General features: G+C 42.3%; 1 protein-coding gene across 2 annotated transcripts; it reads left to right on the plus strand.

The window, feature by feature from the left end:
• Positions 1-576: 576 nt before the first annotated feature.
• Positions 577-27,891, plus strand: KLHL12 (kelch like family member 12). Of its 2 annotated transcripts, none has more exons than XM_038541843.1 (12): positions 577-723; positions 2,611-2,844; positions 6,916-7,069; positions 8,107-8,324; positions 13,820-13,969; positions 15,408-15,522; positions 22,793-22,899; positions 23,967-24,162; positions 25,089-25,247; positions 25,563-25,661; positions 25,995-26,181; positions 26,363-27,891. In XM_038541843.1, exons 2-12 carry the CDS (start codon positions 2,650-2,652, stop codon positions 26,487-26,489), a joined length of 1,707 nt encoding a protein of 568 aa, XP_038397771.1. In that variant the 5' UTR covers positions 577-723; positions 2,611-2,649; the 3' UTR covers positions 26,490-27,891. The 2 variants fall into 2 exon arrangements, with proteins under 2 accessions (XP_038397771.1, XP_038397770.1); XM_038541842.1 differs by lacking the exon at positions 577-723 and adding an exon at positions 1,025-1,140.
• The last annotated feature ends 2 nt before the right edge of the window (positions 27,892-27,893 follow it).

The raw sequence follows: 27,893 nt of genomic DNA on the forward strand, positions 1-27,893 counted from the left end.
TCGAGGAGCCCCATTGCCCTTTGAAGCACTAAGGTAACTGCCAGAGTGGATTCGAAGCAAAATTCCTGAAGTGGACACTCCGCACCCAGGAGCTGGTGAAAAGTCGCCAGAAGACAAAGGGGAAATGATGGATGACTCCTGGGATCCTCGGCGCTCCCCCTCACGGCGCCCAACACTGGGGACCCTAAACTCCCTCCACTTGGTCGTCCAGGTGCGGGTGGTGCAGGTGGCGGAGAACCACCTCAAGGGGATGACAGGCCCACTGTGATGCCGAGAACGCCGAGGTCCGTGGGTCGCAGGGCTCGGGATTCTCGCCGCTGCCGTGGCCCACGGGGCAAGGCCGCTGTGGTGAAGCACCTGGAGGCGCCCGCGGGTTTCCTCGAGGTGCGAGGGCTCCGGGACACCGGGCAGGTAACAGTCCCTGCAGCAACCTGCGCCTCCGCAGCGGGATGCTCCCGCGGCCCCGCCCCCGGGCGCCCGGAGGTCACGTGGCGCCGTCTGCTCACGTGACGCGGCCGGGGCGGGGCCTCGCGCTGCATTGCGTCATCACGCCGCGCGGCCGCGGAGCGCCGAGCCCGGGCGACCACGGTGACGGCTCCGGAGCCTGCGGGTGGGGGCGGCGGCGGCGCCTGGGCTCCTCCTGAGCCGCCTGCTGGCCCCGCGCCCCTCGGGGTCCCCGCGGGCGGGGGACGGGCCCGGCGAGCCCTCGTGGCTGGAGCCGAGGTGAGTCGGCGCGGCTGTGCCCCACCCCCCCGCCCGGCCGTCCTCTCCCCCGGGGTGGGACGCGCGGGCGCCGGCGGCGGAGGGAGGCCTGCGGCCGGGTTCCTCCCCTTCTCCGCCTGGGCGCCTCCCCCGGACCTTCCGTGGAGCCCCTGCCGGATGTTAGGGTGAGGGTGACCGGCGAGGCCGGGGCGCGAGGGGCGGGAACCGCAGCAGGAAGCCTGCCCTGCGCCCCGGTGACCGCGGTGGGACGCCCAAGCCGTGGACCCCGGGCCCGGCCGAGCCCAGGAGCCTGCCCAGGTGCGTGCCCTGGTGCCTGCCCTGGTTCCTGCCCAGGAGCCTGCCCAGGTGCCTCCCCAGGAGCCTGCCCTGGTGCCTGCCCACGAGCCTGCCCTGGTGCCTGCCCACGAGCCTGCCCAGGTGAGCTTTCCCGCAATCGGGCGTCCGTGCAGGCTCCTGTCCCATCTCCGGGGCCACGAGTAAGTAGGCTCCAGGACAGTCTCTTCGGAAACTGCCACAGGCTTCGGTGGATCAGCTCTTACCCTGCGACATGGATGTTGCAGGCTGTCGGGGAGGCCATGCAGGGCGCTCGTGGGATGCTGTGCTGACATAGGGTTAGGGGAGGGGAGCACTCAGGACCTTGTGTGTGCTACTCCGAAATGATGGGTGCGAGTCGTGGACCCGTGAAGATCATACTCTGATTTTTTTTTTCTTGGATTATTTCAGAAAGTTTTAGATTCCAGATGAGACTCTCTTAATAACCATCCCATTTTATTCCCCCAGAAATTGTTCCTTGAAACAAAAAAAAAAAAAAAAGTGTCACTAAAAGCCTGTCAACAAAGTAAAAAGTACATTGGTGTTTTTTTTTTTAATATATGTTACTGAGTTTATTTAATTGATGCATACAAGTGAACTTTGCAAGCGACTGGGTATGGCAGTAAAATTAGTAATGGAGTTTTAATAAGTTTCTGTCCTAGTAGTTAGGCTCTTAGTTTCAGTATAGGAGAATTCCTACCGCACGTTTACTAGTAACATATTGGGGGAAGGCCCTTCCGCAGAAAAGCTTCGAGAACTTAATCACGTGAAAGTCCATAGGTAAGCTTGCAGTGTCTCCATTATTCAGCGTATCATTTTAAGAAGAAATCCAGGTATATTTGGAAGTTATAATTTTGCATACTTCTTTCGAAAAAAAGTACACTTTCACTGACTCTGGCCTTTATCGCTCTAAGTCAAACAATTTTTCTTTTCTTGCATTTGATTTCTAAGTAATAACTCCTGTGGTAGGAAAAAATATATAAAACAAGGCTATTTTCTAAATACTTGTCTACTTAATCTACTCAAGGATATTAAATAATAGTGATAATCACACCTTTAGGAAATTTTGGGGTTTTTAAAAATATTTTATTTATTCATGAAAGACACAGAGAGAGGGGGGAGCAAAGAGACACAAGCAGAGGGAGAAGCAGGCATGCAGGAGCCCGAGTGGGACTCAATCCCAGGTCTCCAGGATCAGGCCCTGGGCTGAAGTTGGCGCTAAACCACTGAGCCACCCGGGCTGCCCAAGTTTTATGTTTTCATTTTATCATTTGACATGACAGCATTGTGAAGCTATGCAAGATATGTGTGGTTTCTATTTACAATAGTTGAGTGTTGATCGTAATAAATGTCAAGTGTTAGGGGCGCTCCATATTAGAATTCAGAGGAAGAGGTTGTGTTTACTTGGGATAGTTAGTGGCTGGATTGTTGCGAGAAGACCAGTAATAGGCGTACCCTCTACTTGCATTTGGGTCTGAGGAAGCGTCCTTAATTATGTAGCTTAATTGTGTGGAATATGTTTAGTTCTCCTAGTCCTTCAAGCGAGCTCTGGGTTTTTTCCTCTTGTACTTGCAGAATCCAAGGACCCCTTTCATTCTTTCTCCATATTGCTTGATGGGAGGCATTATGGCCCCCAAAGACATAATGACAAATACTCATGCTAAATCCATCCTCAATTCAATGAACTCTCTCCGGAAGAGCAATACCCTCTGCGATGTGACTTTGAGAGTAGAGCAGAAAGACTTCCCCGCACATCGAATTGTGCTAGCTGCCTGTAGTGATTACTTCTGCGCCATGTTCACTAGTGAGGTAAGTGGTAAGTTACCAGCTTGCAAATGGAACTCACACTTGTAACCTTATAGTTGTCTCATTTCACTGAATGAAATAGTAGAAATTTGATGTAGTAGTGAATTCCTATGGTATATGGTGGGTTAGTGGGCGGAGTCTGGTCCAAATCTGCCTTTTGACTGTGTCTTATTTTCCCCATCTCTAAGTCAAGGGTGATAGCAGTATGCGATCACACACGGTTATTGTGACAGTTCTTTGAGAAAACCACATCTGAAGTATTTAGAACAGTGTCTGGCATGTGGTAAAACACAAACGTCAGCTACTAGATTTTACTTATTTCTAAAAATTGTTTTGCTGTTTTTTTTTTTTCTCCTTCTAAAATCAAATATTTTTAAGTGAATACTAGGGGGATAAAGGGAAGGGGAGGAGAGAAGATGCAGTCCTCATCCAACTCCACCGAACAGTAGATGAAGAAAATCAACATTTGTTCTACCCATGTAGATTTCAGATGGGAGGAGGACTTAATGACTTCATGACTGTGTAGGCGTGTGAAGTACAACTTGGAAAAAGATGCTGACTATGGAGTATAAGCAGTTAAAGGGAATAAAGAAAAGGTTGACAAGATAAAAGGTTGTGCTTATAGGTATTAAAGACTGTGGGGTGTCTGGGTGGTGACTCTGTGGGTTAGGTGTCTGCCTTCTGCTCAGGTCTTGATTCTGGGCTCCTCCTCCACGGGGTCTCTGCTGCCCTCTCCTCCCCCCAGCACCCGAGTATTTGTGCTCCCTCCCTCCGTGTGTGTGTCTCAAATAAATAAATGAAGTCTTGAAAGGCTTTAGGGGCTCCCGAGTGGCTCAGTCAGTTAAGCATCCAGCTCTTGGTTCCGGCTCAGGTTGTGATCTCAGGATCCTGGGATTAAGCCCCTCCTCCCCTCTGGCTCCCCTTCAGCTCCCTACTCACCACGGAGTCTGAAGATTCTCTCCCTCTGCCCTGCTCCACAAATAAATAAATACATCTTTTTAAAAAAAGATTGGTTTAGTAATTGACAGAGCACTGTAGAGTGAGGCTGTTGAATATATTGTGAAGTACTGTTAGAAAGCCAAACAGCAGAGAACACTGCACTTTTCTATTTTTTCAAAATCTCAAGTCTGATTTTTAAATTTTAAGTCAATTATCTTGAATTTTTGTTAAAGATTTATTTTAGAGAGAGAGACCACACAAGAGCAGAGGGAGAGACAGAGGCAGAGGAAGAAGGGAAACAGACTGCTGAGCATGGAGCCCGTCACAGGGCTCGATCTCAGGACCCTGAGGTCATAACCTGAGCCCAAATCAAGAGTCAGGAGTTGGATGCTTAACCAACAAGGGTCCCTTGTCTTGAATTTTTTAAGCTTGAGTGAGAATACACCAGTGTGTATTATATCATGTACATATACTTATATATATGCCTAAAATATCACATTACGTTAATGTAATTTAAAAAAAAATTTTAAGAGAGCACACAAAAGTGGGGGGTGGTTAGGAAGGGTGGGTGGGGAGGGGACAGAGGGAAGGAGAGAGAGAATTTTAAGCAGGCTCCATGCCCAGCAGGGAGCCTGACACAAGGCTCAGTCTCTCAACCCTGAGATCTTGACCTGATCTGAAATCAAGAAGAGTCCAAGGCTTAACTGACTGAGCCACCCAGGAGCCTTTTTACAAATCTTGTTACAAATCTTGTTAACCACCAGTGTTTTCTTTAGTTAATCTCATCTCCTTAGTGAAGATGTTGCTGTTGGATCTGAATAGGAGAGGTGGTAACATAAAAATGACAATAACTTCTTTTTATGGGCCAGGTACTGTGTTAAGTGACTGCTGTATTTCTTTCATGCTAGGATTAGATGTTACCATTTCATTTTACAAAAGAAGAAACAAGGGCTCAGATATTAAATGACTTGCCTAAGGTCACATGGCTTATAAATGGTAGAGATGGGGTTTATTCCTAAATTTTCTGACTCTAAACCCAAACAATATATGCCATATTTGAAAAGCTACGAATATATGCCATATTGCTTCATACAAATCTTACTTGCCTTATAGAAATTTTGACTTCTTTGCTTCCTCAGCCTCTGATATGTGGATTTTTATATTCTATAATTTCAAAGAAAAAATAGTTTATGATGCTCTGAGCCAATGCTCGGTCACATGGCTGGTAGAAAAAAACATGGAAACCTGACAGATATTCCAGCTAATTCAGGCTAATTTTAAAATGCTCTTGTGTAATACATCATCACACATCCCTGTCCCATATTGTGCTCCAGAAGGAATATCTGCCCAAGAGCATCAGAAGGACTTGGCATTTAACTGGGTAAGGAAGGTTCTCTCAGCAGCTGCTGAGCATGAAGTACTAATGGATCAGGACTGCTGACTACTAATTATATGTTGTGCATACTGTTCTTTGTCAGCTTGAGGAAAATTAGTCTGTCTTTACTCTCTCTGCACGTTGAAATCTGGAGTTCTATAAAAGAATTCCTTTTTCTCATCAGTGATTATTTTATAGTCTTTCTTTAAAAACTGGTATTAGGCAAGAAAATACCAGATGGTTTTGTCTTTTATTTTTAGGAGCAGTTGATTTAAAGGAGAGGGTTCAGAGACCTGGGTCTTAGGCTCAATTCTCTTAGCTGAACTCTGTGAATCCTGGCAACCATTTAACTTCACTGGGTTGATCTTTAAAATAAAGTAGTTGAACTAGATGGTTTCATTGTTCCCCCCTAGTCCTGAAATGCTCCTCAAATGTGGTCCAACTGAAAGATCATTTGAGTGAAGCAAGAGGGACCTCTGAGTTTTATCTGTCTCTTACTAGTTAAGAGAGCTTGCTTAAGTCACGTAACTTCTTTGAACCTTAGGTCGTTTATGTCTTAAGTGTGAATAATATCAGAACTCTAAGTCCTTATCAGGTTGCCATGAGAATTGGGTGAAATGATAGTAAATAAGTAAATAAGATAGTAAATAACTCTCAGAAAAATTATAAAGCAGATGTAAATGTAAAATACTATAAATTGCTCTGAATTAATAGTGAAATATTTTCATATTTAAGTTATTTGAGAATGGTTTATTGAATAAGAAATTTCTGGAATAAATGTACTTACATATTTTTGTTTGTAAATATTTTTTATTATGTGCAATGCTAATAAAATTTTAGTTTTTCCAAAATAATATACTAGTGACATTTTTAATGTCAGGGATTGATTTTGTTAATGGCTTTGGTAGAGAACACTTTTTGATTATTATTTTGGGTTGATGGAGGAATCAAAGATGATAAAGACATTTAGTTCAGAATTAAAGTACACTGGAGTTTTGTAATTTGAATTTCTAATTAAGGTTAATATGTAATAAAATTTTCATAAGGTTATCGATTTTCAGATAGCTTCCTGTCCTATAAAACTGAAGATTTCCACCCTTATTCAAACAATTTTCTATGATTATCTGGCATCTTCGATATTCATAACTCCAAGAGTATATTCTAGACTAAACATGCCACTAACAATAGAGTCAATAGAGTCAATCCAATATTTTGAGAAAGTATCAAACAAGTTCCTTATATTTAGACAGTGTCACAGTAGAAGGGCCCCTTAAGATGAGCTGCATCTTCTGTCATTACCAAATGTAGTCTAAAGACAAATAGAACAATACTGAGTAGTTTTAGAGAGTCTGGAGCTGTAAGCCACAGGGTCCTCTACAAGCATGAAACTTTATTGAAATTTTGTGTTTTATCTTAAAAGCTCCTGGACACTGATAGTATTTCGTGGAACTTTTGCATTCTATTCTGTAAAAGCTCTAGGCTTGTTTTATTATGAAGGCAGCATTTTAAATTATTCACTGGCAAAATTGATATTCCACAGTGTCACCTCGTCGTGTGCTCTTGGGTTGCATACAGCTGCCCCCAGTTTGAAAAGCTACCAGATACATGGCATACTTGCTTTCTACAAATCCAACAAATTAGACCATAACTTATTAAAGCTGTGTATTCAATTAATGTCCCTTCAAGCTCTTAGATATGAGATTCGGCCTTTCTTTTGTGGGATCATAACCACCATTATTTCACACCCTTTGAATTTTCAGCTTTCAGAGAAGGGGAAACCTTATGTTGATATTCAAGGTTTAACTGCTTCTACCATGGAAATTCTGTTGGACTTCGTGTACACTGAAACAGTACATGTGACAGTGGAGAATGTACAAGAACTGCTCCCTGCAGCCTGTCTGCTCCAGCTGAAAGGTACGGATGCTAACATTGCTGACCTGCCAAGGCAGCCTTGGAGATGTTTAAAAATAACGATATGAACTTAATTATGGACGTTATGGAGACAGACTGTGGGTGCTCACGTTTACTGCCTGTGGCACAGAAGATCAGATTTCAGTCATAATATAAAAGAACGTCTCCACATACGAATATTTGGCTCTTTAGAAGAGAGCATTTACATCTTTTCCATTTTTTAAAAAATAGAAGAGGGAATGCTAACCACATTTTCTTACGTATATGTACACAAGAACTCTGCAAGGAAACACAGAAAACTGATACTATTCACGGCCTTCATGAAAGGGAACTAGAGGGCCAGGTGGGTAGGGAGGGTGGGGAGATTATTCACAGCAAACCCTTTTGTACTTTTAATTTTTGAATCATGTAAATTATCTATTGAAAATTTAAGTGGACACATAAAAATGAAAGTACATAATGTTTTTACAGGGCTAGACATTCCTGTTCCCAGTCCATCTTTCTTGCACTAATATTTCTGCGATTTTCAGTTTTTCTAAACACGTGGTTGAAAATTTTCTTTTTTTAATACGTAATTGAAAACTTAGGTTTGTACTTTGAACTTTCCAATTAGAGAAATAAAAGATTGGTGTTAGTATCTCTAACTTTTCCTTCATAGGAGTCTTTCAGTAAGTTTGCATATAGAGTAAACTTAGGTACATTATATCAAATTATGATTGGTTTTATAAAAGCTTGATTCCCAAGAGTTGTATGGGCATTTTGGATTAATTGTGCCAGTGTCCATAGAAACAATTTGTCTTACTATACTTATTTTAAAGCTGAATCAGACACAGTTATAAAGGCCTTGCTTGAGGGTCACATAGCGCAGGAGACAGAAATTGCATTTGAATTCCTTAAGCGTAAAATTTCTAACCTGATCATTCAGTATTGAACCAGGATTCCTCTGTTACCATGAAGAGAAGGGGTTTCGATCCAAGAATGTAGACCAGTTCACACCTGGTCAAGTATCCTGAAGTGTTCATTGTCTGTGTTTGTCCTAGGTGTGAAGCAAGCCTGCTGTGAGTTCTTAGAAAGTCAGTTGGACCCCTCTAATTGCCTGGGTATCAGGGATTTTGCTGAAACTCACAATTGTGTTGACCTGATGCAAGCTGCTGAGGTTTTTAGCCAGAAGCATTTTCCTGAAGTGGTACAGCATGAAGAATTCATTCTTCTGAGTCAAGGAGAGGTGGAAAAGCTAATCAAGTGTGATGAAATTCAGGTACAAATTTGGCTTGGTATTAGGGTTTCTTCAAGACTGGGCCATTACAGAACTTGGAAAAAGCAAGGTGGAATTACTGTGCTTCTATAGCAGGGCATCTGAAGTATCAATATTGGCGGGCAGCCCCGGTGGTGCAACGGTTTAGTGCCGTCCGCAGCCCAGGGCGTGATCCTGGAGACCTGGGATCAAGTCCCACGTCAGGCTCTCTGCATGGAGCCTGCTTCTCCCTCTGCCTGTGTCTCTGCCTCTCTCTGTGTGTCTCTATGAATAAATAAAAAATAAAAAATCTTTAAAAAAAAAGTATCAATATTGATATATATCAATATTCACTCAGAGCCCCTGAAAGTATATGCCAAATTTATTTGCACTTTTATGGGAGGGAGTTAGCCACCTTCCTCAATATATGATCCCAGTGGTGAAGAGTCACTATTAAAGAGAGTAGAATAAGATATTGGAAGGAAAGTAGAGTTCTGTCGAACACTTCTCTATTACCCATTCACTCATTTTACAAACGTTGAGAATACTATACAGCAGTAGATAATCTCAAACTCTATGTGCCAGATGCTATGGATCCAAAAGTGAGTAAAATGCAGTTCTCGTTTTCAGTAATTCAGTGTAGTGGTAGAGACAGATAAAAAGACAAAACTTAGAGAGTCTAATGAGAATAATGAACTTATTCAAAGTGAAGAAATTAGAAGAAGAATTAAACCTTCCAAGTTAAAATTAGAGCAAAAAGGAAGTGAAAATAGGTTGGCAATCATAAGCAGGCAGCAGATTCTAAGTGCCTAATGAGGGTATGAGGGGGTGGGAAGAAGGGACATGTGAACTAGGCCTGGAAGGAGTCATGTTTCACCGAGCAGAATAGAAACCACCTGTGGGTGGGCAACGGTTCAGGGATGTACCCCAGCAAGAAAGATCTTTGTCAGTCCTGACGCTAAGTCATAGTGCCAATAGTTCAGCAGAGTTTTTATTGCATAGAGGTGTGTAGTTTGGCTAACAGTTGGAGTGAGAAGTCCATTATAGAGCTATAGAGGTCTTTGAAGCTCAAGGCATTAATCTCTAGTGATCAGATTCTCTAGTTAGTAGCTCCTAGAAAATGCCTAGCAGAGCCAAGTGATAGGAAAGAAGTCCATCTGTAAGGTTTTGTTTCCTCCAGTCAGGAGAAATTCAATTCTCTAGGAACGCCAAGAGTTCATTGGTTTTCCTCTCATTCTCCTTTGAATTAGTGGATTCCCAGAAGTTAGTGGCACTTCAGTTGAAACAAGAGATATATTGAAAAGAATCAAAGTCTGATAAATAGTCAAAGTGTTATAGAAGGAATTTGCTAAAAAAAATCCTACAATATACTTCCGTAAACCAAATGATAACCTATTTTGTTAAAACTAGGATTCTCATGTAATATAATAAAGAGTCTTAATATTTTTTATCAAATTTTAGCCAACTTTTTCTTTTTTTGCTTTCCCTACTTTTTTTTTTTTTTTTTTTTTTTTTTAATTTTATTTATCCATGAGAGAGGCAGAGACCCAGGTGGAGGGGGAAGCAAGCTCCCTGTGGGGAGCCTGATATGGGACTCAGTCCCAAGACCCTGAAGTCGCACCCTGAACCAAAGGCAGATGCTCAACCACTGAGCCACCCAGGCGCCCCCGCCCCCCACTGACTTTTCTTTTCTTTCTTTTTTTTTTTTTTTTTTTAAGATTTGATCCATTTATTCATGAGAGACACAGAGAGAGAGAGAGGCAGGGACACAGGCAGAGAGGGAAGCAGGCTCCATGCAGGGAGCCTGATGCGGGACTCGATCCCGGGTCTCCAGGATCACGCCCTGGGCGGAAGGCAGAGGCTCAACCGCTGAGCCACCCAGGTGTCCCCCTACTGACTTTTCTGAGGGAAAATTGGTTAAGGCACACTGGTGACATTGTTTCCAGCTAATGAGGAATCATTTTCCAATTTGACATGGTGTCATATTAGTCCAGAGAAACTGCTGTTACAAATGTTACTGAGCCAAATATTTGCTAAAGTTTTGTTCTCACTCTTGCTATGGCAGGACATTGTGTCCATGCACTGAAATTTCACGTATAGACAAATGGCACATTCTTCTGACTTGGAAAACTGATAACTTGCTAGGATATCTTGATTCGTCTTGATTTATCCATACATTAGAAAATAATAGTGAATAGAATGAGCACTAAAGACTTGGAAGTTCACTGCACATAATAACAAAAGAGATAAACTTACTAAACATTTACTGTTGGTTCCTTTATTTAATTTTTACTGGGCACTTACTGTGTGTCCAGAACAGTTCCAGGTGCCAGCAATCTGACTGTGGCCAAAGCAGATAAAAATCCCTATACCCTGGACTTTCCTTTCAATGGGTACCATTCGTGGAATATCACATCTTATGTAGTTCTCAGAACTGTCTCTGTTTTTCAGAGGCAGAAACTGAGGCTTCAAAGGTACCCACCATACTAGAGCCAGTGAGTGGTAGAGCTAGGCCTCCTATCCGGGCAGTCTGGCTCTGGACTGAGAAACTATGAGCAGATTGCCTAGTTACTTTCTAATTGACCAAATCAGCAAGCAGTTACAGCAATCACTTATTTTAGAACTATATAGACTTTGGAATAAAATTAAATGGAGAGCAGGAAGAGCAAAAGACTAACATTTTTGTTCAGAAACTAAGGCGAAAAGAGTTTGAGAACTCTTTTATATAATCTTTTTTCAGCATCTGTCAGGACTGTTTTTTTGTTTATGTTTTTGTTTTCTGGAAAGACAGCAAATGGCACTTTTTTTTCCATGTACCAGTCAGAAAGAGGAACCAGACATATTACTTCCCAACTAATACTTCCTCTAATTGTATAAAACGATAGTACTTAACCCAATGGGAAACAGTATAATGTACTAGTGAAAACAGCATGGTCTTTAGAATCAGGCTGGGGTTTATTTTGGCTGTGTGACATGTGTTAACCTAACCACTGATCTTCAGTTTCCTTTTCTGTAGATAATAGTCATGCTTAGTGCATACGGCCATTCTGATCATTAAATACAAGTATCCGTGCCTGATACATAAAATAGTTCTCTGTGAAATCTATTATTAGGAAATTTTTCTTCGCAGTGAGGCATTGATGCAGGGGTGTTTTCCTCCTAATTTAGCTATTTCTCTGCAATTCTAGTTTATTCTGTTTTCAGTAAGATCAAGGATCTCTGTTCATGATTGAAAAACAACATCATAAGTTGATATATCTAATTTAACCTAGAATATGTCAGAGCTAGCATGTAGCTGTTTATGACTATTAGCTTGTCATTCTTGTCTTTAAAAATTTTTTGGGGGGGATCCCTGGGTGGCACAGCGGTTTAGGGCCTGCCTTTGGCCCAGGGCGCGATCCTGGAGACCCGGGATCGAATCCCACGTCGGGCTCCCAGTGCATGGAGCCTGCTTCTCCCTCTGCCTATGTCTCTGCTTCTCTCTCTCTATCTCTCTCTGTGTGACTATCATAAATAAATAAAAATTAAAAAAAAAAAAACTTAAAAAAAATTAAAATTTTTTTTTTTTTTTTTTTTTTAGTTGTGGACAGCCTTCTGCACACTCCTCTGCATCTAATCCATCAGTAGGCTGGTCAGTTTGACCTCTCATAAATTCAGTGCATAAATTTCTGTCACCACTGCCATAGTCTAAGCACCCACCACCTTTTGCCTAATGTGCTAGAGGAGGCTCTAACTGATGTCCCAGCCCTTGGCCTTCCACACTGTTCTGCCCACAGTAGTCAGGGTAATCTTTACAGACCTCAGTATGCTCAGATCACAAGCTTGGGTGAAACCTCTTAGTGGGTTTCCCATTGCTGTTAGAGCGAACTCCAGTCTTCTAATGCTCTCTCTGAGCTGGCCCTCGGTCACCTCTCCAGCTCAATCTTTTACCATTCTTCTCTGCCTCATTCACTCTGCCCCACCAGCCTTCTGTCATTTCTCACACGGTCAGTTCGTTTCTGCTCTAGGACAGTGCTATCCAGTAAAACATCATGCGAAGATGGAGAGGATCAATAGTTGTGCTGTCTGGTTTGCTAATCACGAGCCACATGTGACTGTTGAGCACTTGAAATGTGACTAATGGGACTGAGAAGCTGAGTTTTTATTTAATTGTAATCAATGTAAATATAAATAGCCATACATGGCTAATGGCTGTCGTATTGGACAGTACGGCGCTAGGGTTTTTGCTTGTGTTCTTCTGTTTGCCTTGGAGTACTCTCTTACTCTTCCTGGCTCACTGCTACTCATCCATCAGATTGAAATCTGTTTCTTCTGCAGGGAGGCCTTTTCTGACCCATCAGTCTAAATTAGGAAATCTCATGTTGTCTGTCTGTCTCTCTTTTTTTTTTTAAGATTTTATTATTTATTCATGAGACACACAGAGAGGCAGAGACACAGGCAGAGGGAGAAGCAGGCTCTATGCAGGGAGCCTGATGCAGGACTCGATCCTGGGACCCCGGGGTCACGCCCTGAGCCCAAGGCAGGTGCTAAACTGCTGAGCCACTCAGGGATCCCATCATGTTGTCTGTCTCATAGCCCCTGTACTTTTCCTGCATGGTATTTAATGACATTGGGATTGTTCATTTTACTGTTATCTCCCCATGTAAAAGCAAAGTTCATGTCTAATTTGTTACCGATGTAAAACCAGCTTCCAGCATTGTGCCTGGCACTTAGTAGATGTTTGGTAAATCCAGTGAAGGAACATTCTGAAATATTTTCTCTATTTTTAGTTCTTGGGAAAAGTTCACAGAGTGATGTCTTAATCTAGGCACTGTCATGTTTTGAAAGGTATCTCAAAACAGATACGCTCCCCAGGTGATTAATTACATATATCATCTCAAAGCCCAGCGCCTGCCAACTGGTAATTGTTCAGATACGAACTGACGATTCTTTGGAAACTGCAGTGCTATAGCATAATGATGTGAGAAGTTCCTGCCTTACAGGCTTGATGGAGGAGTTGGGGAGCAATTCTGGAGGTCACTAGACTACACTTAACATAAGTTGTTTTCAAGAGCCGATTTTGGAGGTGCCTGGCTGGTTCAGTCAGTAGAGCGTGCAGGTCTTGGTCTCAGGGTCGTGAGTTCATGGCCCACATTGAGCACTAAACATACTTTAAAAAAAATAAAGCCAGTTTTGAATAGGGCAACAGATTCCTCCTCCCCCTGTAAAGTCTCAAAAACGACCAGAAAAAATATTTAGGAATGGAAAAACCTCTGAAGTCAAAGCCGACTGGTGACTGATGGTTTATTTGGCGCTGTCTCAGATTCTTTACCCCATTCGACTGCAGCTCTTTTGTTGGTCTTAGTTGTGTCAGACAAGAATGGTTTCCCAAGAGCTTAGCTATCTGGAAGAGAAGAAATGATGGTGGTAGGGAATAGGGAACAGGAAGGAGACAGGCACCAATAAGGCACCATTACTTTCTGAGATTGTGAGATAATTGGAAAAGCAGAGTTCCATGAGGTGTAATTATACATTTATAGGTAGATTCGGAAGAGCCCGTCTTTGAAGCAGTCATCAACTGGGTGAAGCATGCCAAGAAGGAGCGTGAAGAATCCTTGCCTGACCTGCTACAGTATGTCCGGATGCCCCTGCTGACCCCCAGGTACATCACGGATGTGATAGATGCTGAGGTAAGACCTGCAAAACACATAGGATCCAAAACCTTGAATATCTCTTGCAGCTTAGTATTGTGTACTCAGGCCTCCCAGTTAGCCTATCTAGGAATGCCGGAGACGGTGGTTGCGAGGTCGTCTCCCCACAATTGCATGGCAAGTCAGCCTTCTGGAAATGGAAATCTATGGTTTAATTTTCTGTTTTCTTGTCTTTTTGTTTTATATATTCTTATGTGTTTTACATAAGCAACATCAGATGATAACGTCCCCTTCATCAAACATAAGTTGTTCCAAACTACTCTAAAAAAGATGCTTTATCAAGTCTCTGTTTTTGACCTCTCGTGAAACCAACACAAAAGTAGTTTAATGGATTTTAATATCAATTTGGGTTATACTGTGTTTTTTTTTTTATACTGTGTTTTTTTAATAAAAGTGTTTCTCTAGCCCAAGTTCTTGGTGTGTGCTGTGTTTTCATAATGTTTACCATATATATCACCGATTGACCTAGACCAAACAAGTACTGCTGTTTAACATACAGGTGAAGCCCAGGTCAGTGAATGCATTCCTTCTGGCCCAGCCCCAGACCTCTTGGGGACTTAACTACATATATAGTTTTCCAGGTCACATTAGAAAAATTGCAGGCTGGTTAGTGCCATGTGTCAAACTCTTCTCATATTTGTAATTTCTTTCTAGCAACTCCTGTAGCCATCATGTCTATTTCTTTATATAGTGATCCATAGCTCAGACTCTCGAGTCAGACTCAGGACTGAAATCCCAGATTGACCACTCGTCCTGCCCTGAGGGAGCCCGGCCTCACTCCCCTTCTCTCTCTGAGCTCCTCTACAGCTCCTCACTGGCTGAGCCCAGCCAGAACCCAGAGGGCCTGGGGACCACATGACCTACTTCATGTAGGCCAATCTCCTAAACCAGCAAGCAGAGTGGAGAAGGATGCAGAGTGAATCTAGGAATGTGAAGAGCTGCCCATTACAGAGCGCCGTCAGGTGGAGACAGAGGCATTGTGACGGTGCTATGAACCTTGGGGAAATTATTTCAGATAAGATTTACTATTTCTTATCATCCCAGGAATTAACAGAAGCCTTTTGGTTGTCCCTTAAAATTTTTATTAACTATTACGCACTTAAGTTTGTGTAATCACTGGAAGGATATACAAACAAACAAATAAAAGTAGTTAATGCCTAGTGCTGAGGTGGATAGGGAATATTCCTCAGGATTTCTTTTTATGTCATTTGATTTTTGAACCATGTAATGATATATTGTCTATTAAAATTTTTTAGTTTAATTTGTGGAGACTACATAATTGCTAGCAGCCCTTCTGGAACCACAGAGCTTTAGAAACTGGTTTTCTCTACCAAGAAGTTATTTCTTATATGTGCCATTTATATTCATATTCAAGATGTGGCCCCTGTGGCTCATTCTACCATCTGCTGTGTTTCAGCCTTTCATCCGCTGTAGTCTGCAGTGCAGGGATCTAGTTGATGAAGCAAAGAAGTTTCATCTGAGGCCTGAACTGCGAAGTCAGATGCAGGGACCCAGAACAAGGGCTCGTCTAGGTAAGCTGGCATCTTGGCAGAAGGAGGGGATATTTTTCAACTCCCCCTTGCCAGGTGGCATGATGTAGTTAAAAAGAACATTCAGGAAGAAATACAAAGACCTGTTTCGGACCTGTTTTTAATCTTTTAGTAATGGCGTCCTCTTGGACAAGTCACTTCACCACTCTGAGCTCTCCTATAAACTAAGGATACCTTCCCTATGTATTTGACATACCTGGAGGATTAAATGGAATAGAGTGTGTAAAAGCACTTTCTAAATTGTCGAGTATTATGCAGCATGAGTTATAATTTTATTTCACTATTTTTGGAGTCCTGTGAATTAGAAATTATTTCAAATGCCAAGTTGTATTTCGCCATTCTGGAATAAAACGAGGAAGAAAAAGCAGCAGGACAGTATAAAGTACAGGGGTGTTGGTAGTGACGTACAAGAGTTCAGAGCCTGGACTCTGGAGCCAGACTGTGTGGGTGCCGATCCCAGCTGACTACTTGGCACGTATATTAGCTTTGGCAGGAAATCTCACCTCTCTGTGCTTCAGTTGCCTCCTCTCTAAAGTGGGATCATAGTTTTACCTCAAAGGTGGTTATGAAGAGTTAAATGAAGTGATTTATGTAAAAGGCTTGGGCTAGTTCTTGGCACCCGACAAGTGCTGTATACATTAGCTGTTATCTTAGCAAAGAGACTTAGGTTCAAATCACAGCTCCACCAGTGACTGGTTGTTTGACCTTGGGTAAGGTATCAATTTATCTGAGCCTGTGCTTCTGCCTGGAAAATGAGGATACTAATGTCTTATTTCCCTGGATGTTTGTGGAGATTAAATGCCTGACATTGAAGCTGACGGGTAGTAAGTACTCAGATATTACCTCGCTTCTGTTTCCTATCCTCCCTATTCCACTATTGTAGGTTATAAATGATCTATGGGGTGGTGTTTTGTTTTTGGTATTGTCTATTTTTTCTCTTACCTAACTGTGGACTCGTGTATATGAGGGTGTTAATTGATAATTAAGCTGTTCACTGATAGTTTGAAGTAGAATGATTCGTGGGCAGCCCCGGTGGCTCAGCGGTTTAGCGCCACCTTCAGTCCAGGGCGTCATCCTGGAGACCTGGGATTGAGTCCCACGTCGGGCTCCCTGTATGGAGCCTGCTTCTCCCTCTGCCTGTGCCTCTGCCTCTCTCTCTCTTTCCTCTCTGTGTATTCTCATGAATAAATAAATGAACTCTTAAAAAAAAAAATAAAGAATGATGACTCATCCCCTGATTTGTTTTAATTGTATAAGTACCATATGTCAGTGTATGTCAGTATGGAAATGTTAGAAATACAGAGAAGATCTTGAGAGATTCGAATGTGATTCTACATGCCCTTAGGGTATTGAGGTTATTTTTCTGAAGTTCCGGAAAACAAATTCTGAAGCTGTCTCCAGCTAGATTCTTTTTTTTTTTTTTTTTTAAAGATTTTTCTTTATTGAGACACAGAGAGGCAGAGACACGGGCAGAGGGAGGAGAAGCAGGCTCCCTGCGCGGAGCCCGATACAGAACTCGATCCCAGGACCCCAGGGTCACTCCCTGAGCTGAAGGCAGATGCTGAACCACTGAGCCACCAGGTGTCCTTTCAACTAGATTCTTTTATTAGCATCTCCTTGTCAGTGTCTTAGAAATAAATTGTTCCTACTATCATGTTCTCTACTCATCTCCCTTCATAGCAATTGCTAAACCAGCTACCAGGATAATGACTCTTCTGCATACAGCATAAAGAAATTAAATTTACAGCTACATAAAGATGGCATTCCAAATAATGGGTGGGGATTTTGTCTTAGTTATTTACTTCTTACCCATAACTCTCTCACAGAGAATACAGTGGATATTGCCATTTCTAATTTGTCACAATCTCCTTTTCTGAGCTAAAGAGCAATACATGTGGAAATGTCGTCTCTGAAGCCTGTGATGTTAGCAGTCCTGCAGTCGTATCTACTATAGTCCTCTGACTGCATACCACAGCTTGCACACATTCCTATCTCCCCTCCCCAAATAATGACAAGGGTGCTGTCAAGATGCCTTGGCTTTACTAATGTGCTTTTTCATACTGTTTTTGTCAGGCGTTTTAGACATACTCTCCTCATTCTAAAGACAAAATCTAATTTAACAAGTCCCATCCCCTGCCCCCTCCTCCCCCACCCCATTCATTGGCAAAGAACAAACAGGTTTCCTTTTTTTTTTTTTTTTTAATATTTTATTTATTTATTCGACAGAGAGAGAGGGGCACAGGCAGAGGGAGAAGCAGGCCCCATGCAGGGAGCCTGACGTGGGACTTGATCCCGGGTCTCCAGGATCACACCCTGGGCTGAAGGCGACGCCAAACCGCTGAGCCACCCAGGGATCCCAAACAGGTTTCCTTCTACTCAGTCCTTTCTCTAGCTCTTTTCATGTTAGTTTGAGTAGTAGTCCCCAACTTAGGGTCTGAAGACATTGAAACACTTAGAAGTTAGAGGAAGACTTAATGAGGCACAGAACCATAGAAGAACTCACAAAGGATAAGGTCAGTGAGTTTGACTAAATAAAAATCATGCACAACATTATAAGACAAATTAGGAAAGTAGATTTGTTACATCGACAGCAGAATCAAGCTCATTTATACATAAAGAGCTCATAACAAAAATACATGAGAGAAACACTAAAGAGTGTACTGGGATGCCTGGGGGGCTCAGGGGTTGAGCATCTGCCTTCGGCTCAGGAAGTGACCCCGGGGTCCCGGGATCGAGTCCCACATCAGGCTCCCTGGAGGAAGCCTGCTTCTCCCTCTGCTGTGTCTCTGCCTCTCTGGGTCTCTCATGAATAAATAAATAAAACCTTTAAAAAAAAAAAAAAAGAAAGAAAAGAAAAGAACTGGAATTTCAAATTCAAGCATACTTATCACAGGGTTATATGTGATTGTTTATAATCTCAAATTACAATAACATCTGAAATGCCTAAGAATAGTACAATTATGTATCAAAAGATTTTATTAATATCTTGGGAAAACTAAATATAAACAGCTGGAAGTGGGGCGCTTGCTGGCTCGGTTGGTGAAGCATGCAACTCTTCATCTCAGGGTTGTGAGTTCAAACCCCACATTGGTTGTGGGTGTAGAGATTACTTTAAAAACATAAAATCATAAAAATAAAAACAGGATATAACTAATATGGTCCCATTTATGTTTATAAATATTTAGAAACAAGCCTGAAAAGGAATAATCTCTTACATTTTGGTGTGTCTTCATATTGTGGAATTATGGATAAACATTTTTCATAATATTTGTCTATATCTTCTAAATTCTTTTAGCAGTGAGAATGTAGTTTATGTATGTTTTATAATCATAAGAAATATAACTTCTAAATCTTTTTAACCAGGGAGTAATAGTAAGTAAGGATGACAATTACATTAATCTTCAAGTTATGTTTTATATTTTCTAAAATAAAATGGCTTTCGTGCTAGAAAGAGCTACACAGACTAAAAAAAGACATCAGAATTGATTAAAATGATGTTCATGGTGAAATCACTGGTGCTCTCATACTTCTCAAAAGTTCTGTTGGCATTTACACGTAACTCCAGCAGCAATGGGGAAGTTAGTTAGATGCAGCTTGGTAGATAATCTTTTTTTTTTAAGATTTTATTTATTCTTGGCGGGGGGGTGGGCAGAGACACAGGCAGAAGGAGAAGCAGGCTCCATGCAGGGATCCCGACGCGGGACACGATCCCGGGTCTCCAGGATCATGCCCTGGGCTGAAGGCAGTGCTAAACTGCTGAGCCACCCGGGATGCCCAGTAGTCTTTTAAAACACAAGATCTAGGGACCCCTGGATGGCTCAACGGTTAAGCGCCTGCCTTCGGCCCAGGGTGTGATCCTGGAGTCCCAGGATCAAGTCCCACATCGTGCTCCCTACATGGAGCCTGCTTCTCCCTCTGCCTGTGTCTCTGCCTCTCTCTCTCTCCTTCTATGTCTTTCATGAATAAATAAATAAAAATCTTAAAAAAAAAAAAAAAGATCTAGGGAAAATAATGAAAAGAGTCCTTCATGGCAAAGAAGTTTAGGAACCAATGGTTTAGGGCCCCAGGCATTTAGAACCATAAAATCCCTGGGAGATTCACACTGACACCTCTGTCCACGTTGCACTATAGACATATGACCAGAATGTTTACTGAGAAACTTTGAACTAAGAACAAGTGCTGTTATTTCTCTGGGTTTTGTGACCTAATCTAAATATTTCTTAATCTGTTTCTATGTCTCCATCCTTCATAAGCTGCCTGAGTGAAACCATATTATCAAGAAAGAGTGGATTTTTTCTAGGTTTTTTTTTTTTTTTTTTTTTTTTTTTTTGCTGTTGTCATTTTTCATTTCTGGGAATTACATAAAGCAGCAAGAATTACAGCTGGAAACAGTGGACATTTTTTTAAATGTGCAAAACATAGAAAATACCTCTCAACTGTGGAGTATTTTCATTCTCTTAGCCATACAGATATCATTGACTAGCATCACTTTTTTTATTATTATTTTTTTATTTTTTTTTATTATTTATTTATGATAGTCACACACACACAGAGAGAGAGGCAGAGACATAGGCAGAGGGAGAAGCAGGCTCCATGCACCGGGAGCCCGACGTAGGACTCGATCCCAGGTCTCCAGGATCGCGCCCTGGGCCAAAGGCAGGCGCTAAACCACTGCGCCACCCAGGGATCCCCACTTTTTTTTTTTTTTTAGAGAGTTTTATTTTTTTATTTTTTAGTGGTGAGGAGGGGCAGGAGAGAAAGAATCCTAAGCATGCTCCACACATATCATGGAGCCTGACAGAGGGCTCCATCTCAGGACCCTGAGACCATGACGTGAGCCAAAATCAAGAGTTGGACACTTAACCAACTGAACCATCTAGGCGCCCCCTGGCATCCTAATTTATCTATAAAGGGAAATGTGTGTGGATAGAAGGACTGTTTGTATCTTCTCTATTCAAGTCAAAGGGAGAAAAGAGGTGCCGTAAGAAAGGGGAAAATAAGAGAATGATGCTTCCAAGGAAGAAATAAATACTTTGTGGTCCTGGCCTCTCCTAGGTTGAAGGCATTTTATGCACAAATAAGCTTAAATGAAAGGATCCTTTGTTCAAATGCTTTACTTTTCTAAAAGAAACTGACTGCTGAGACCTACTTACTGGCTCACCTTGGAAAAGGGTTCATTTACTTTATTTGGCAAGTACACAAGAGAGATGCCCTCTTTAATGAGGTTAAACTTCAGGGTTTATTTGTGGGTTATTAAGATAAATTTTAAATATATACAGAAACAGAAAAACAGATTCCCCATACCCATCACCCCATTTCAACAATTATCAATGCATGGCCTATTTTGAAGCAAATCTCAGGATGTAATTCCATCCATATATATTACGCTTTCAAGTGTATTTTTGAAAGATATTGCTTTATAAAAATATATCTAAAATGCTATTTAGATTTATTAAAAATATATCTAAAATGCCTCACTCTTCAGAGGAAACCCACAAGCAGTTCTATATTTTCATCAGATATCAATTACTTGTTCATATTTCCCCAGTTTCTGTTTGAACACTTAAGTTGCCCCAGTCATCATGATCCAGACAGAGAAGGTCCACATGTTGCATTGAGTTCCTATCTCTCTTCAGTCTCTTTTAATCCATGGGTTTTTCCCTCCTACTTTGGTATTTCCTTGCAATTTATATGTTGAAGAAACCAGGCTGTTTGACTTGTAGAATTTCCCACATTCTGGATTTTGCTGATTGCATTCATGCAGTGTCATTTAGTATGTTCTTCTGTCCCTGTATTGTCTATAAACTGTATAAACTGGTGATTAGACTAGAGGCTTGGTAAATTTTAAGATTCAGGTTAATTTTTTATCAAAAATACTACATAGGTGATGGTGGTGTACTTCCTATTTGAGCTAAGATTCTACTATAAAGTAGTTTCTTTGCTTTTCCCTAATGATTATAGTAGCCATTGATGATAATTGTCAGGGCCATTTACTTCATTAGGGATGTATCTGTGTTTTTGTCCGTTTATAGGTACTCCATTTGCTCTTTCAAGTTCAGTCACTTTTAAGATCGCCTTGGTCTCCAAAATGCCCTCCTAGAGGGGATCCCTGGGTGGCTCAGCGGTTTGGCGCCTGCCTTTGGCCCAGGTCACGGTCCTGGAGCCCCGGGATCGAGTCCCACGTCGGGCTCCCCGCAGGGAGCCTGCTTCTCCCTCTGCCTGTGTCTCTGCCCCTCTCTCTCTCGCTCTCTCTCTCTCTCTCTCTCTGTGTCTATCATGAATAAACAAATAATTTTTTTAAAAAAAGCCCTCCTAGTAATTGAATTGTACGAAATGCTCCATTCTCTCCATGAGCTCTAGTAGAGCACATGTACAGAAGATCTTCTCAAAAGACTTTGCTCTTTGAAAAAGGGCAAAAGAGAATTATTTTATCATGAGAAGGCCTTATGGGAGAGGGGAAAATATAAAGGTAATCAAAATACCTACTTTGGAAAAATAGTAGAGAAAAAGACTCTATTTAAAAGACTGCTGTTATGATTACCTGGCAGTTGTGATGACTTGGCAGGGAACATGGTCATAAAGTTGGCTAAATTGGAAAAATTCTTGGAAAGAGATTTTTTAAAATCTATTACTTGGTTTCTTAAACTATAACTTCTAACTTCCTTGAGACAAGGTTAGAATATTCTTTCCCCATTACAAAACACTCCCATTTTGGGGACGCCTGGGTGGCTCAGTGGTTGTGTGTCTGCCTTCAGCTCAGGGCATGATCCCAGAGTCCCAGGCTTGAGTCCCACATCGGGCTCCCCACAGGGAGCCTGCTTCTCCCTCTGCCTGTGTCTCTGCCCCTCTCTGTGTGTGTCTCATGAATAAATAAATAAAATCTTAAAAAAAAAAAAAAAACTCCCATTTTTAGTTTTACAGGCTGAGAAGATAAGGGAGCTCCTTTAGCCCCCTACCTGCACTGAGAAACTCACTTATATCAACTAGAGTCCTCTAGATAGGTTGGAATGGTATGATGTGTTGTTCAAGTTTGCCTTCTGGAGTTTTATGTTGTCCTGAAATTTTAATTTCAGAGATCCAAGTCCTCAAGAGCTAGAGCCTCATTAAAAATAAAATATCCTGTTAGGCAGCCTTATGATGACTGTCCTATTTTAGATTCCTTCTCTGGGCCACATAAAATCCTACAACAATTTCTCCTTATGTTTCACCTCAGACGGTGAAGTAACCTATGTATCTTCTCCTTTGTCCTCAGGAGCCAATGAGGTGCTTCTAGTGGTTGGGGGCTTCGGAAGCCAGCAATCTCCCATTGACGTGGTAGAGAAATATGACCCCAAGACGCAGGAGTGGAGCTTTTTGCCAGTAAGTAATGGTGGAACTAGTCATGGGGAAAGAATTTAAATGTCCTGAGTCCCTGACTCTAGATCTTAAGTAACCCAACCCTAAAAATAGCAAAGCCTAGTAACAGCATGATGGTCCTTATAACAGTGTCATGCATGCACATGGTAGGTTCTAAATCAATCAGTCGTTATTGACCTTTTAGATAGAAGATCAGACTTCAGAAATATCAAAGGCCCTGTGTCACATTAAACTTACCTGGCCCACCACTATTTGGGCACCTCCCTGAGCTATCTGTGTAACTCCCAGCTTGCTCTGTTAAACTGCACTCAGTGCCAAGTTATTTTAAATTGACCTACTGTTCATTTGAAGTCTAAAGTTTGTATCTTTCTCCCTTCATATGTCTCTTTTTAGTGCTGGATGAACAATAATAATCTTGAGAAAACATGAACATCTCTTTTTATTTATTTTTTATTTTTTAAATGATTGATTTGAGAAAAGGATCCAGTAGGGGTGGGCAGAGGGAAAGGTAGAAGGAGAGAAGCATAATTCTCACTGAGCATGGAGCCCAACACGAGGCTCAGTCCCACAATCCTGAGATCATGGCCCGAGCTGAGATCAGATGCTCAATTGACTGAGCCACCCAGGCACCCCCAGAAAACATGGAAATCTTTTAACCTATCCTACTAACTTTTAGGACCCCAGGCCCTTTGATTAACAGTTTGGGGATACTTTTCTACTTTATAGAAAGATACTATATATTCCAGTTCTTTAGCCCTGGAATAGACAGTGGAATAGAAAGGAATCAGATACTGGATAATGGAAAGACACTAAACTTTTTGGAAGCCTTGGAAAGAGACACCTGTCCAGAAGGGTTACATCTTTAAAAGCATCACAACAAGCAAGAGGGTATTCATTCAGCAGGCAATTGGAGACCACTTGAGGGTGAACCACTGTCTCAGGAAGGGTTCGTGGTGACAAGTGAAGAAGGAGAGGGATGTAGATAAAAACGGGAAGGTCAGCAAAAGGTGGTAGGGTCTAAGACTTACATGACTGAAATGATTTGCACCTCTTCTCTCCTGAATCCATAGAGCATCACTCGTAAGAGACGTTATGTGGCCTCAGTGTCCCTACATGACCGGATCTATGTAATTGGTGGCTATGATGGCCGTTCCCGCCTCAGTTCAGTGGAATGTCTAGACTATACGGCAGATGAGGATGGGGTCTGGTATTCTGTTGCCCCTATGAACGTCCGACGAGGCCTTGCTGGAGCCACAACCCTAGGAGGTATGCTTGGTGTGCAGGGCACTATTTCCATTTTGTTGGGCCAGATCAGGGTTCATACCATTCCTGTTGTCTGGCAGGAGCATGAAATGTGGAGGATACTGGAAGGTTAAATATTTCTTTTTGCTTTTGGAAATATTGTTACCAAAGCTTTTCAGTATTAATGGATATTTCAACACCGATGACAGAGTTGGTAAATCAAGTTCCAGTGTGCTCAGTGGAGAATTGGTGCTAGTTATATTTTTGCAAACTCCAGCTGGTCTTTGAATGCTTTTGAGGATTCCATCTGACCCCATTCTTTTTACATGTCTTTTCTTTTTTTTATGATTTATTTATTTACTTGAGAGAGAGACAAGAGACAAAAAGACAGTGCATGAGCAGAGGGAGGGACAGAGAGAAAAGTAGACTCCCTGCTGAGCTCAGGGCTCAGTCCCAAGACGGGGATCCATGAGATCATGACCCGAGCCAAAGTCAAACATTTAACCGACTGAGCCACCCAGGCACCTCTCTGTGTTTTTGTTTTTTGTTTTTTTGTTTTGTTTTGTTTTTAAGATTTATTATTTGAGAGACAGTGTGAGCATGTGCTAGTGGGAATTGGGTGGGGAGGGCCAGAGGGAGAGGATCTCCAGCAGACTGCCTGCTGAGCACGAAGCCTGACATGGGGCCTGATCCCAGGATCCTCCCAAGATCATGACCTGAGCCAAAATCAAGAAGGACGCCCAGCCGAGGCACGTAGGCTCCCCCCCCCATCTTTTTAGGTGTCTTAACCGTGATGTCTTCCTTACCTATAAAACTTAATTGGCTTACCCAAGAAAAACACTTTGGTTTTGCTCCCAAACATTTGAAAGACTTGTGGGGAATTTGCAAAGAGAGGAGTCCTTAGAAATCTCTCATCCTCTAATAGTCTGTGATTCATTCATTCTGAGCAGATATGATCTATGTGTCTGGAGGCTTTGACGGAAGCAGGCGTCATACCAGTATGGAGCGGTATGACCCAAACATTGACCAATGGAGCATGTTGGGAGATATGCAGACAGCCCGGGAGGGTGCCGGGCTAGTTGTGGCCAGCGGAGTGATCTACTGCCTAGGTATTCCATCTGGGAGGGAGAGATGGGCAGGAACTACATGGGTGGCAACCTTTGGGTGGGGATCTCTTTTTATCAAGATGAAGTTCATAGACTTGTTTCAACTAAAATCCTAGTCTGTCATCCTATTTTTTCTGTTAGCTGGGATTCTTTTTCGTGGAAGCAGGAAACCGGGTACTGTCAGATTTCTCTTTGGATTATTGGAACTCTTAAGAACTAAAACTGAAAGAATTAGTTGAAACACTGAGAGAAAGACAGATTGGGAATGGACGTGAGGATTTCCCAATATTTCTGAATGGTCTGTACTTTGTTTTTCAGGAGGATATGATGGCTTGAATATCTTAAATTCTGTTGAGAAATATGATCCCCACACAGGACACTGGACTAATGTTACACCAATGGCCACCAAGCGCTCTGGTAAGCCCAGTCATACCTAAGGGAGAGGACAATAGACCGTGCTGACAAATCTTTGTATATGCAGTGGTGGCCCAAAGATACGGTATCAGCAAATCAGTTGTAGTTCTTTCTTCACTTACGCTTAGAGTAAATGAGGTTCCACATTCTCTCCTTTGCTTGTCTTTACATATAGTGAGAATAAAGACAACTAGATTATTCTAGGCCTGTCTGGCCTTTGTCCACACCCTCAGCTGCTGTAGAATTCAGCTAGCTTTCAGTGATCGTGTTTTGTTTTTAGAATTCTGATCCTGAGCTTAGTAGTGTTTACTTGCTATACCTTTTTTTTTCCCCCAGGTGCAGGTGTAGCCCTGCTAAATGACCATATTTATGTGGTGGGGGGATTTGATGGGACAGCCCACCTTTCTTCTGTTGAAGCATACAACATTCGCACCGATTCCTGGACAACTGTCACTAGTATGACCACTCCGCGATGTTATGTCGGGGCCACAGTGCTTCGAGGGAGACTTTATGCTATTGCAGGGTAAGGATTTGGAAGCCAGACCAGAGTCCTCAGGGATCGAGGACCACATGATCCAATCTGAATTTTTGGATCAAGACTGGCTTTGGGTTGGGGGAGACATCTCCAGTGGCCGCCTTTAATGTAGGACTGTATGGAAAGGATTAGAAAGTTCATTTTCTTCTTTTGCTTCTTCCCCATTCAGATATGATGGGAATTCCCTGCTGAGTAGCATTGAGTGCTATGACCCTATCATCGACAGCTGGGAAGTAGTGACATCCATGGGAACCCAGCGCTGTGATGCTGGGGTTTGTGTTCTTCGGGAGAAGTGACCATTGTTGGAGCGCCATCCAGAGCTAGTGACCAGTCCAAGGGACAGTTTACGGGAGAGTCAAGGATCCTTTCCAGAATATCTATTTCTCACTGTGTGCACAGGGTAATTACAAGCACCAGTGCAGTGATGATTGTACTTATTTAACACACACTCCACCTTACGCTGGTAGTTGTCCCTGAGGAGGGTGGGTAACAGACACTCAAGGGAAGACAGTGCATACTGAATGGATCTGAGAGGCCAGGTCACCTCTTCTGGTCTAGACAGCACTCTCATGTGCTCAGGAGAATCTCTGTATCTGTTGTGCCTCGTGTATTGCAGACACTTAAGAATCAGTGTGACCTACAGAATGTGGGCAGTATCCAGCGTAGATGATCGGAAGGATACCAACTTGAGGAAGCTGGGTAAAATCCAAGTCTTGTTTTCCAGGAAGATCTTTCCTAGTCTACAGTAGCTAGGGGCAGCAGTTCCATTCTGGAGGATAACAAAGGGGAGAGCCCCCTGTCCCACTTTGGGGGCTTGGAGAGAGTCCTGCCACTCCCTTCAGGGACAGGGTTGGTATATCAGAACCAGGTTTAGAGTAGGGACATCAGAAGAATTTGATGGAAGGTGAGTGAACTGAGAACACCACTAAAGTATAACCTGGAAGACTTAAGAGAGGGTGGTCATACTGAAGGATCTTTTTATTTCCCCATGGACTTTCTGAACCAGAATGGTGCGCGTCTTGGCACCAGAGACTGACAGAGTAAGAGTGAACGAGTGTCGGGATGGGCAGAGATGGAATGAACGTGGGAGTTCAGTATGCCTGGGAACAAACTAGAAGTACCTGTGATTTTACAATCGTCTTATTTCCTGCCAGGGCTCATCTACCCGTGGCATGGTTTGCCTTGAGTAGGTGAGACACTATCTCTCTGTGTTGAATCAAATACTACTACACTATTATACTTCATTACTATTTATTTGGGGTGGGGTGGGGGTGGCAGCAGCCAAAAAGTTCAGCTACCTGATTACTGCCCCATTCTTTTAAGGGCACCCTTCTGCTGAGAAGTGGTTTTTCTGCTGTGTTTGGTACAGTTCATCCTTTTCCTACTATAAGGCCCTCGCCTGTCCTTAGGGTGGATTTTATTTATCCCAGGACAGAATAATCAAGAACAACCAAAATCCTTTTGTTAGTTCCAGTACTTGCTATCGCCATTTCTGAGCCACCATTCAAGGCTCCCCCTGTGTTTTGGAGTGAAAGTCTTAGTTTTGTGGGTATTGTAAGTGTGGGGATGTGATAACCTAAAGAAGGATGCACTTTCCCTTTATTCTGAAATTCCATTTTTTTCTCTTTCCGAGTTGTATTGACCTCAAGAGTTCATTTCCTTTGTATTTTTTTAATAAAATATTAAAAATCAATGGTCTC

The sequence above is a fragment of the Canis lupus genome, chromosome 7, assembly GCF_011100685.1.
Source record: "Canis lupus familiaris isolate Mischka breed German Shepherd chromosome 7, alternate assembly UU_Cfam_GSD_1.0, whole genome shotgun sequence".
NCBI lineage: Eukaryota > Metazoa > Chordata > Mammalia > Carnivora > Canidae > Canis > Canis lupus.

Excerpts from the sequence above, each read along its gene's own strand:
- KLHL12 (XM_038541843.1), top strand. The coding sequence starts at position 2,650 with ATGGGAGGCATTATGGCCCCCAAAGACATAATGACAAATACTCATGCT. Across the intron at positions 2,845-6,915 it reads GCGCCATGTTCACTAGTGAG|CTTTCAGAGAAGGGGAAACC; the intron begins GTAAGTGGTAAG and ends TTGAATTTTCAG. Across the intron at positions 15,523-22,792 it reads CAGAACAAGGGCTCGTCTAG|GAGCCAATGAGGTGCTTCTA; the intron begins GTAAGCTGGCAT and ends CTTTGTCCTCAG.